We start from the raw sequence: 12,039 nt of genomic DNA, 5'->3' as shown, positions 1-12,039 counted from the left end.
GCAGTAATAACAACAAACAGCGGTAACTTCAAATATACATATGTATGTACAACAAACATATAAATAAAGCCCACGAAGCAGCAAGATTGCCGAATGATTGGCGTTCGAGCCGCATAACAACAAACACACATGACTCTTAACAGCAAATAAAAGTCGCACCATTAAAAGGGGTGGTTGTGCGGAGAAAATCAAGTGGCAACGTGTGTTAAATGACGCATGAACAAACTAAATGCAATAAAACTTGATGGGTTGCAACAACAAAAACGTCAACAACAACCAATACATGTAATACCATTAGTGCAGAGGGGAAGAGTGGGCAGAGTCAAGAACGAAAGCAGCAGATCAACAACAGCGGAAATATCGAATGTAACAATAAAAGCTTAACGAGGAAACCCGATGTCTTTGAAGAGGAAACACGAATGAAAGCGTGTGGCCAGGCCGCCGATAAGCATAAACGAAACGAGATCAGATAAAAATGCTTAATTTCTTTACAAACACATATGTATGTACATACACACACACACACACATTTATGTCAAAATGGAGGAGAGCCTCGTTTTTGCAGGCCAGGCTGCGTCGGTCGGGTGCCAATGCTAATAGGGGAGACACACAAGCAACAGACAGATTGACTGCAAGCGGCGAGCGTGCTACTTACGTGCATGCTGCATGCAACAATTACGAATAGACGCTGCGGCATGACTGACTTTCGTCTATACGCGCAAACGCAGTGAAAGTACACACACACATATTCACTTCCAAAGCTAATAAAAGTCAATTGAATTTAAACGAAGCAAATGTGGGGAAAATGCGGAGTTCGAAAATAAAAAGATGAAAAGAAGCGGGCAAGGCGGGTAAAAATGCAAACGAGCCAAAAAGGTCAAGTAACTTCTATATTCGAACAAAAACAAAAAACATAGCAGCGCGCATACGAACGCAAGCAGAACAGAGTCCAAATTTGTGGCGGAAAAATTAACTAATTATAAAAGTAAACATAAATTTACAGCGATTACAGCGGTACACACGAGCTGACAGCGAACCAACGTCCGACAGACAGACAGCACTTGAAATATAACAACTAAATCGACAATGGCTGAGCGGAAAAGGCGCCAGTGCAACGAAGCAGCAGCAGTCAACAAGGTTCAAAAGCCAAGGCATTTACAAGCGAAATTCGAGTATAATAAATAAATGGGCGACCTGACAATCGACAGCGCCGACACCAACAGCAAAGACAAGTGCTAAACGCCAATGACAAAGGCTGAGTGACAGCAAACACTCTACGCCAGTGCAGCCGGAAAACTTGCATACTCAAAGGTGAAGTAAAAAGATAGAATAATACTGAATCTTGGGAACACTAATGCTGAGAGCTGAAAGACGGCGAGGTGGCGGATGGTCCAATGGCAGATGCGCGACTAATGACAAACAAAGCATAGCACTTAATAATACGCTGGAGGCACCGCTACCAAAGGTGAGAAATGAAATATAGCAATGGCAATGAAAGCAAAAAATCACACAATGACCGAAGACAGTGCGAAGCTGTAAAATCAAGAAAGCAGTCGCAAGTCAACTCAGCTGAAAGCTAGTGAAAACGACATTCTCCGCTCATCTCCGCTAATTGTTAGAAAAATGGTGTAAGCGATCGCACAAGCACCCAAGTGACCCAAATTGCATGTAACGGGAAATTAATGCGTTCTTCAAGGTGGCACAACGCACAAAGTCAATGTGAACGAGCAGCAGTCCGAGCAGCAACGAAGAACTAAAAGAGAAAATAGCCACTTGGAGAGATGTAAAACACTTTCGAGTACGCACAATACGCTGAAAATAGAAGTTCATTAAAGCTTTTGTGTGTTGGGAAGTAGACAAAGAAGCTTTGTTGATGATGCGACAGAAGCGGGGTGATTAAATTTTAATGATGATACACAGTTGTCGAGATTTCAAGATAATTTCTTACACACGACGGAAATTACATCACAAACGCTATCTGTAGCTCTGTAGCTCGTCTGTTGGCATACTTACAAACGATGGGCATGTTTTATTTAAAAAAGTACAATATAAATATTAGAACTATTTGTATGCAAGTGCGTGTGTGCGTAGAAATCCAATTAATTCCATAAATAACTACACAAGCGGAGGTTTTATTTTGGGCTCCATATCCACAGTTACTTCTAATAAGTTGCAATTGCTTGAGAAAATGGCGGTTTTGGCCAGTTTAGTTGCTTTGAGTATGTAAAAGCTGTACATCGTTCGATAAAAACGAATGCGAATCACATATTTATTTGATTACTAAATTTAAAAGATCATTAAGAGCAAGTTGCGCACCAATCTGTGCACCCTTTACCACTGATGGAAAGCACGTAAGCTCATTAAATACAAAATACTACAGCGCTGTGCAATAATTGTTGTCGGACCAACAAGTTTCTACACAAGCTGGAAGTAATAATAGCTCAATAGTTTGCTAAAATGAACAAAAGAAGAAAGGCAAAGAATAGGAGCCAGCAAATTATTGTTGATACAAATTATAAAGTATGATTTTAAGACCCGAATATTCATAAAATAAATACACATTCACATTGAAGTGAACTTTTATGGCATTCGCAGACATTTCCAATAGAATAAAATCATAAAGATTTTAGATAGAAACAATATGTTCATATTTATAAACATATCTATATGTATATCTGCTTTATATGCGGCAATTTGTCGTTATAAACTCACCATTCCGACTGCCGAAGCGAAGTTTTGTCATTTCTCAAAGCAAAAGGAATAATAAAATAATAATACGCTAAATAAAAAAAAAATTGAATTGAAATTAGCATAGTCTCCTCGATTCTTCTGGTTTATTTCTGCACACTCTCCTTTGTCACTCTTTCGCCCTACTCCGATTGATGACTAAAGCGAAGTTCGAACCACTGTGAGCCGAGGCGGAATAACCACTTTTATTTTCAAGCTTGACTTGTTTACAAAATTATCTTGTGGCTATTCGCTTGGCAGTCCAAGTGAGTTTCAAAAATAAGTCAAAGCTATAACAAGGTATGTTATCGCATACATACTTACACAGCTGTACGTACGCGTACAGTGTGTTTCAAACAGCTAAGCACTAACATAAATAATGATTTTTTAAAAGCTTAATTTTTATTGGGCAATATAAAAAATTGAACTTTTGTTGCTGATCTTTGAAAATTAAAGAAAAGCATTTAATACATTTTTGAAATCAAATGATAACATAAGGTTGTGTTACTTGAGAGCGTGCTTCTTCTTACAAAAATATTTTTTAATCCATTATGTCAAACGTTTTCCGCAATTCTTTATTTTTCTTATTTTCATTTTGATGATTTTGTGTGATTTACAGTAGATTTCTTTCTGATCGGCTCAATCGACCCTATTCGTATTCAGTTATCACTCAAAAAACACGTTTTCATTGGCTGGATTGTTTGAAAAATATATTTTTGGATTATAAAATTAAAACAAAAGGGCTGATTTTGACAAAATGAGTCAAAACACTTTCGACAAATAAGCGCTTTTGGGATATCGACGCAACATTATATAATTGAATCATGAAATCAAGATGTTTAAATTAATTTTGAAAACAAAGGTTGTTTGTAAGAGAAAAGTATATGCATTAATTACATCGTGGATTAGTAATTTGATTAGATTAGTAAGCACAACCTACAACACTTCTCAAATTGCTTCAATATTTTCATTTTCTTATTCACACGGTACCATTTTCATGAAACGTAGTGTATTTCTTTTATTGAAATATTTATAACTGTGTACTCAAATACGAATGCAAATTTTAACGATTGTCATTCATAACGCTATATTCCCACAAAAACGGGACGCACCCAGTAGTAAAATTTACAAAATCAAGTGATTACTCTTCTCTTTCTTGAAAATGACAATAATATGACTGAAGCATTGCTCTTGCAAGTTTAGCCAAACCTACAAGTTACTACTTTCACATTGATCTTCAAATCTCGGATTAACAAAGACCCACAGTTTGACCGATCTACTAATGCACACTATGGTCCGACCGCCTCGAAAACAGCTCGTTTCCTGTACCTCCAGTTACGCGACTTCGATGACAATTAATTTGCGCTTTCCCCGAAGCAGGCTTTAAATATTCACCACTCCCACAACCGATCTACTCGTAACTCTTAACTTCCGTTCCCACGACAGTCGGATCTATGGACCCGGATTTTTATTCGACCAAGCACTGTCAACTCGACAGAATTCTGCCGCTACAGCAACAACATATAGCTATTAACTTCTAACATTGAGATTACATTATAAAACAGATCCTGCACACGATTTAAAAAAGAAATTAAAATTATTTGTGAAAAATATGTAGATTGGAAACGGAACCACTTTTCACTTGGTGTAAGCTTCGCTTCATTGCATGAAAAAGAAAGAATTCAACTCAAATGTCAAACGCACCAAAAAAAGAAACGCGACTTTTTGAGTGTTTACACTTCATACGAATTTGTCTTCCCGTCTCCTGTGGGAACAAGGGCATGCTTGGTTAACTGGCACATATTGTTGACTTGTGTTTTATCTTTTCCTATCTCTTCGTACGCTTCACAACGGACCGATGAATCATTTTGATAAAAAAAAATATAATAAAAATGCAATTTGCTTACACACCAACACACGCACATGCAGCACTTCAAAGTTGGATTCTTAAGTGGCTGGGGCAAGACTTAGCGAGTGTTAAATCGTTGCGTCCACACACAAATTGGTGAAGACACCAGCCAACACCAACCAGAAAAGTGCGAATGATCCGACAGAATTGTGCGAATTGAGCGAGAAAGCACAAAGCGAAGACGAAAACACCCGCGCTTTAGCCCCTACAAACCAATCGCAAATCTTTCTTTGAAAAGTCCCCTGCAGTCATTGCTCGCCAAGAAACGTTCCTTCAACAATTGCTTTTATTGCTTACGCGCGGTCGCGGGTAATACTCGTCGTTTTCGCTTGGAACATTTGACTTAATATTCAGACGGACAGTGCTCCGCTTGTAAGTGCACAATTTGCTTGTATGAATTCGGTTCTGCTTGCTTGGCTTTGCGCTGTTCGGCAAAGCTGAGAGGAATAGAAGAAAAGATGAAAATTAGAAAACTGAAATTTGAAAATGCGCAAGTTTAAGCGCGTGTCACAGCAGAGCGCGGCCGGGCGCTGATAGTCGGCAATAATGGGCCGTCGGCCAGGCAACCGCCAGAGTGGCGAACAGCTGCGCGTGGATTTGCTGCATGACTGCATATTGTTGCCCATTGGCTGTTTGTTGCTTTTATTTTTGCCTTTTGTTGCCATGCTTTTTGACATTTGTTAGCTGTTTACTTGTGATGTTTGTGGTTGTTGCTCTTGTTATTGCCACTTTGGTCGCCTCGGTGGTTTGCGATTTTTTTCTCTTTTGCTTTTTGGCTCATGTGTAATTGTTTGTTTATCTGTTTGTGGACCAGGCCAAAAGAGGTCATTTACTCGTACTTTCTCTCACGTACAAATAGCTGCAAACAAACTCACTCGTACATATGTACATACATACATACATAAATAACGAGTTGTCCGAGTAGAATAGCAAACAACAAGCGGATAACTAAGAAACTAACAGAAGTTGCGGCGGTGGCCTGGAAGTTTTTGATTGCTCACCGCTCCACTCTGCTCGGCGCAGCAATAGCTCATTAAAAGTTTTCAACGAACCACAGTTTCTAGCGGAGTAATATCAAATAAATGTGGAATAAGTTCTGTCCAAACCGCCACGAATCGAAAGTAGACAAGTGTGACGGTAATTTTACATAAATTATTTTATGGTTATATGTAATCATATAACATAAATGATACTAATTTGAAAGAAAAATTCTTGGTAACCAATTGTAGGTATATAATTTGAAGAAAACTTCGTGTCAAGTTTCACTAATTCTCAATTTTTTTCGACCATTTTTTTGTTTTTTTTTCTGTTTTCTGCGAGCTTCTCATTAATATTGCCGAGTTTTTTGTGCAGGCAACAGCAGTTAACTGAGCTAATTTGCTGTTACAAACAAATAAATACTTTACTCCATAAGAACCAACTAGGAGAAAGCATAACCTGGAATAAAGCAGTACTACTGACGGTAAGGTCTAAAGCGATTTTGTAAAGTTTCGCTCGCGATGTTTCCTTTACCAAAATAAATAATAAAATTTAATACAAATTAGTTTTTAATTTCGCTTACGGAGAGATCAATAATGTAATGTATACAAAAATGTACATATATTTATTTATATAGATGACATACCTCGAAAGCTTAAATGAAAAGTGGTGATGTTAATTAATCAACAATTAATGATGACATCTTTATATCTAATTGAATTTCTATTTGCATTTGCAAGTTTCTAAGCCCATGTATAGTATATTACATAAAAGTATGCATGTATGTAGATGCATATTGTATGTAATAAAAGCAATTGGTTATACTCATAACATGTTTTGTGTATAATTTTGTGTAATTATAATTGTCTTAGAGCGCATGATCTCAACTCAATTCAAATAAGGCGATGGAACGAATAGCCATAGACAAACAAAAACTTACATGCACAAATTGAACTTAAGCCACGACAAGTGTCCGCGCAGTAAGTGTCATAAATATTCAAACATTCTGACTTGAATAAATTAGAATTGCCAGACCACTTCATAGACTTGTAGAACTTTTTCTTCAAAAATTAAAAAATTTTGTTGCATATGAAATTCTCCTCAAGCTATTTTAAAATATAACATATTATATTTAGCACTAATGTTGATAATTAATATAAATTAATATAACTATTTAGGGAACTTAGACATAATTTTCTTTAATTAAACATTAAATATTTATTTTTTGAAGGCGTTTATCGAGCTAAAGAGTTCTCTTTATTAAAGAAATGTATATGCCTAAAAATTAAAGCAAATAATTAAATTATGAATAAAATATTTTATTTCACTGTTTAATTAATTACCAACTAGCCTCTATAATATTCCTATTGCCTTTATAAATTTACTGTGTACAGCTTATAATTCAATATCCTAATAGTTTGTATGACATGCATACATACACATAACTAGCTGTGCTCGCGACTTCATCCGCATGCTGTTTAACAAAAAAGTTTTTGTTCAATTTGCAGATTTTACGATAATTTATTAATTCTGTATTTCATGTATAAAAAAAACAAACGCTAATTTTAATGAAATTTTTCCATTTTGTGAATTATTATGCTTTTGTGCATATTTATCGATTTCATTTTTTTTTTTTTTGTACAACAGTTGTATGCATGACAGAACCACAGAAAGGTGTGAAAAGGTGAAATGCAGAGCAAAAAGAACTTGCCAAAATTACTATAAAAAATTAAGCATTTACATAAATTCATATGTACAATGTACATATTATATATAAAACGACATGATATTATATAATAATATGGTAATAATACTTAAAGTCAACACCATAAAAATGTGCTGACGACACAGAAAACTGGATCTTAAGCAAATTAAAACAAGAGAATGTAAAGAAACCATAATAAAGCAATAAGCATGCCCAAGGTCGGTTGGTGGCGAATTCCGAAAAACTACACATACACGTACTCGTAATGGTATAAGTAAGCGCTAGCAGCAGCATTCCGCAGCACACTCGGAATCTGGCCAGACCGGAACAGGCCATAGACCAAACCAAACGATTTTCAGAAATCGCACGAGACCTATGTGTGTATGTATATATGTATAAGCAAGCAAGTAAAGTAAATAGACCTATTCCGAGTTCCTCAAAGCAATTTCTTGCCATTTGCAAATGAGCGCAAATGCAAGAAAAACAAGGTTTGTTGGTATTTGCTTTACTCATTTTCGAATTTGCTAAAGTGCAGACAAATCGTTGTAGAAATTGATGTTGTGCGCCTACTTGTACTTGTGCATAACTGCCAGCTACCGACTCGTAGTATGCAATGGTAAAGCAACTGTTTCAAGTTCGGCTAGAGTAAGGCAGCGCCCACGCGTAAGGCCAGTGGCCAAAACTCAACAGGATGCCGCGTACTCTTGAATTCATCATTTTAGTGGTCAGATTTGATTAAGACCTTATTTGATTGCCAGCAGCGCCTTATTTTCTTCATCATTCGACCAGCCGAGCTCGTTAGTATTCATTTGTACGCGAAGAACTTACATATTTACGCCTGCAGGATTACAAATTTCTGCTTTCCACTTTGCCTTCTTAGCTTGTGTTTTATATTTGCGCTGTAATTCGTTATGTACATATGTATAATATTGTATATACCACTCTATTACCAGCCAATCCCATCACATAAATTCTATAATTATCCTAACTTCTCAGCTAGTTCTTCCAGCGCTATTTTTGTATTGTATAAGCTGTGCGACGCAACCAGTAGAGCAGCAAAAAACCACATTTTCTCACGTCATCTCAGAACAAGAAACCGAGTCAGACAGATATCACAGCATACAGATAATTTAATTAAATAAAAAAATTATGTTAGTTCTTTTAGTGTATTTAACACTACAGATATTGTATGTGCTTATTTCCCAGACGCCGATGTAGCGAGTAAGCCAATAAACCGGCTCCACGAGCAGCGACTAACGATTCGTTGACTACCAGGAAGACTTCACTCGCATACCGTATAACTCTCTAAAATATACTTCTCATATTTGTACATACATTTGTATCTAGCTGCCTGGTGTGTGTAAATCGTGCTGGTAATATGAGATCAGCAACAAGCCAACGAGTTAGACCCTGCTGCTCCACAGCATTCGGCATTAACAGTCGGCAACCTAAGCAGCTGCGTCATCACATCAGTATGCTTAGTCCCACTAATCTATATGTGCACTATTTGACCGCCAATGTCCATACATATGATACAACAGTGCTCCACTTAGCAAATTGCATGCATAAAAAGTGATTTGATAATTTCACGAAATTCTTTATTTAAGTGCATGCTTTTTTTTTTTACTACAATGCCAAGCTTTTCTATTCAATAGGCATTCAAGTAGTGCGAAGCAATGAATGGTAGAATTATTATAGGAACTAAAGTAAGTAGCTTTCACAGTAAATTAAGCAAAAGTAAAAAAAAACGCAAGCAAAAAAATTATTTGTGAATGACTTCCAATTTGTACAAGTACTAATATACATTTGCACAGATATGTATGTAAAAAATTGCAAGAATAATTCGCTTCCGGTCTGCGGTTATGAGAATTCTACATTATTGCAGAAAAGTGTGTACGCAACTACACACCAATGTATAAATATACATATGTAAGTTTTGATATTAAAATTAGGTTTAAGTTTCAAGAAACTTCGGTATATGTGCACCTGCACCAGATAAGGTTAACGGTTAATGTCATTAGAATAAAATAAATATCCACTCATCTCACTACCATATATACATATACATCCATATAGCAAATGCATAATAATTCCATAACAAGAGGTTACACTTGCAAATCAGTGTCTTCTCAGTTCAAAGTGAAATCTCGTAGTAAACGCAAAATCTGCGCTTTAATAATGATTTTGAAGGTAAATTACGATTCACAAAGAAAACAAAAACGTTACGAAGCATTTTCACTGTTAAAGTCATTGTTGTCTTATCAAGTCGGGTTGTAAAGTTTGTTTCGTCGTTTGTCTCTTTGTTCGGATGTCTAACTGCGCGCACCACAATCGGAATATTTTTAAACAACCACATTAAAAATAATTTCTCATGCAATAAAAGGAAATATTTAAAATTGTAGATAAATACAATACTTTTCCATAAACAGATAATTTGCAAACTGTTCTCAACTCTTGAAAAAAGTTCAAATACAACAGGGCCACTGACAATTTTTTGGACACACCTGTTGTCCCGTTTTTGCACATGTCAACTGGGAAACGCAACCAGATCCCAGCCGCAGAAAACCAACTTATAAGAATTTATAAATATTGCATATGTATGTACAACTAGTTTCCACCTGATATTTTTATTATATTATTAGGAATTGATTAAACGAAAGGTAAAACTTTAACTCACTTTATCCAAACATTTTAACTCTTCGATGGGATACACCACTTTCTGACAGCGAGCACAAGTTTTATTCATTTTGCGACTTTTCTTCTAGTGTTTGGTTGCGGCTACTGGTATTCCTTTGCTTCGCTGTTTATTTGCCTGTTGATGCAGTGGATCGCGCGTGCGCACTATAATGTCAACTACAGATGCTATTTTTTTTTTATTGTAATTAACCTTTCACCGGGATGTAGCTCAGAAAGCCCTGCAATTCGTGTAACTTGGAACTGCGGTTGGAAATCAAAAATCTTAATTGCATTTATTCAATTATATCACACACACTAAACTCGTTACAATTTTTAAGACTTTTGCATTGGTTCACCGATCAAATAATTATTTTGCAGAAAATTTGGTCCCAAATTTATGTTGTAGTAAAATTTCTAATATCTAGTGCTGGTTTTCAATAAACTATAGAATTGAAAAGTGACTGAAAACACAAAACAGACCGAATTTAGGAATTCAATCAGAAAAATATAGTTGGTGTCAGCCGATGTTGTTTGTGCACTGGCTGTGTTGCTTGGGTGAACCTTTACAAGAATTCGACTTTTTAGATCTGCTCTTTTCGTTTACACACTTTTTCAGCTTTGCCAATTCTTTTTCTGCTCTGTGCACTTACTACTAAAGTAACAAAACGCGACACGATCGACGGCAAATGGCTGAGTCCAGTATCAAGTTATAACCAATTTGGAAATATTTATAGCTTCCACAATGCGAAATTTCCTAATTGGATTGTCACAATTGAGAAGTTTTATCTAATTGCCTTTTGTTATATATATTTATTTCATTAATAATATTAACATTCCCGAGTTCCTTTTTGAAGGTATATTTTCAAATTAATAAACGGTATTTAACTGTTGCGCGATAAGTATGAAATAATAAGTTCACTACCAGCGCAAGAGAAAGACTGAATAAAAGCAAAATTAAAAACACGAATCAACTGGAGTCGCTCCAATTGCCGCCACTGGAGCCAACACAGAGTTGCTTCTTATGGCAGCGGAATTCACAATATTGAACACTTGTGGAATTATACTGCACAATCATATATTAATTTATTGCACAAAATTTATTTTGGCTAAGCTTAAGAAAAACGTTAACAGGGATAAGTTTTTAATTGGTGTAGTGTTACCTGTTAATGTTATTTTGTATATTTTATCGAGGAAAGGGCAAACAATAATAAATTTATATTTGGTCTTTTAGATATTTCCAGCAAGCACATCGATAAATTCGTTTATAATTTATATTCTCCAAATAAACACAGCCATCGTTAAACACATCTGGTGGAAATATTAATTCACAATATCATTAGAAACCATTTCAAAACATCCTGCAAATAAAAACAGTGCTCTCATATATTTTGATTCCTATTCAACTTGAGGAGATTATCACGAGAATAAATAGATAAAATAAAAATATTTGACTAATTGCGCTAGCACTTTTGAAAAAAAAATTAGTTTGCATCAACCATTCACAATGGCAAGGTGTCAATCACTTATTATCCTTCCTTCCCATATCCTTTTCCGTCATTGAATTTCCAGTGAAAGTAGTAATTCGGTCATCGGTTTGGCGACAATGAAAGGCGTTGCACTGAAAAATTTGTATTCCTAAACAAATAAATTAAACAATGAAGCTGCAACGCATAGAAACGAGTTAACAAAAAAGAGTGCTCGAATTTACGGTACAATTACCTTAGTAAACGGAAGTGTTACAATGAACGTCGCTGGTCTTTGAAAATTTCCTTAGCAAGGTGTAGTAGATGATTCTGTGTATACTAAAAAGTTGAATGTCAATTACCATGAACAAAAAGTGCTTATTAATTTTTTCCATTTTACATAAAGAGCAAATGACCCAAAGCAATATTAATAAAAAGAACAACATCCCTCTCGCCCGTCACATACGGTGCACCGAGCCTTCTCAGCCTAAATACTACACCGAGGCGTTGATACAGTGAAAAATCGATAAAAGTTGCTGTATTCGAAATGCCGGTGATGCAGTCATACCGTCAGGCTGTCG

General features: G+C 35.9%; 1 protein-coding gene across 7 annotated transcripts in view; it reads right to left on the bottom strand.

Annotated features, from left to right (window-relative positions):
• Window positions 1-10,936, bottom strand: part of Lasp (LIM and SH3 domain protein Lasp) — a 47,874-nt gene extending 36,938 nt beyond the window's left edge. For 4 of the 7 annotated variants that reach the window (XM_070112174.1, XM_036364394.2, XM_036364396.2 and 1 more), the window contains exon 1: window positions 9,997-10,936. In XM_070112174.1, the coding sequence (XP_069968275.1) occupies window positions 9,997-10,065 (69 nt within the window). In that variant the 5' untranslated portion in view covers window positions 10,066-10,936. The remainder of the gene's footprint in view (window positions 1-9,996) is intronic. The other 3 variants (XM_036364395.2, XM_036364397.2, XM_036364398.2) reach the window with 3 other exon arrangements.
• Between the last annotated feature and the right edge of the window lie 1,103 nt (window positions 10,937-12,039).

The sequence above is a fragment of the Bactrocera oleae genome, chromosome 6, assembly GCF_042242935.1.
Source record: "Bactrocera oleae isolate idBacOlea1 chromosome 6, idBacOlea1, whole genome shotgun sequence".
Taxonomy (NCBI): Eukaryota; Metazoa; Arthropoda; class Insecta; order Diptera; family Tephritidae; genus Bactrocera; species Bactrocera oleae.
Note: the sequence above shows the minus strand (reverse complement) of the source record. Positions and strands in the feature narration are given on the sequence as shown.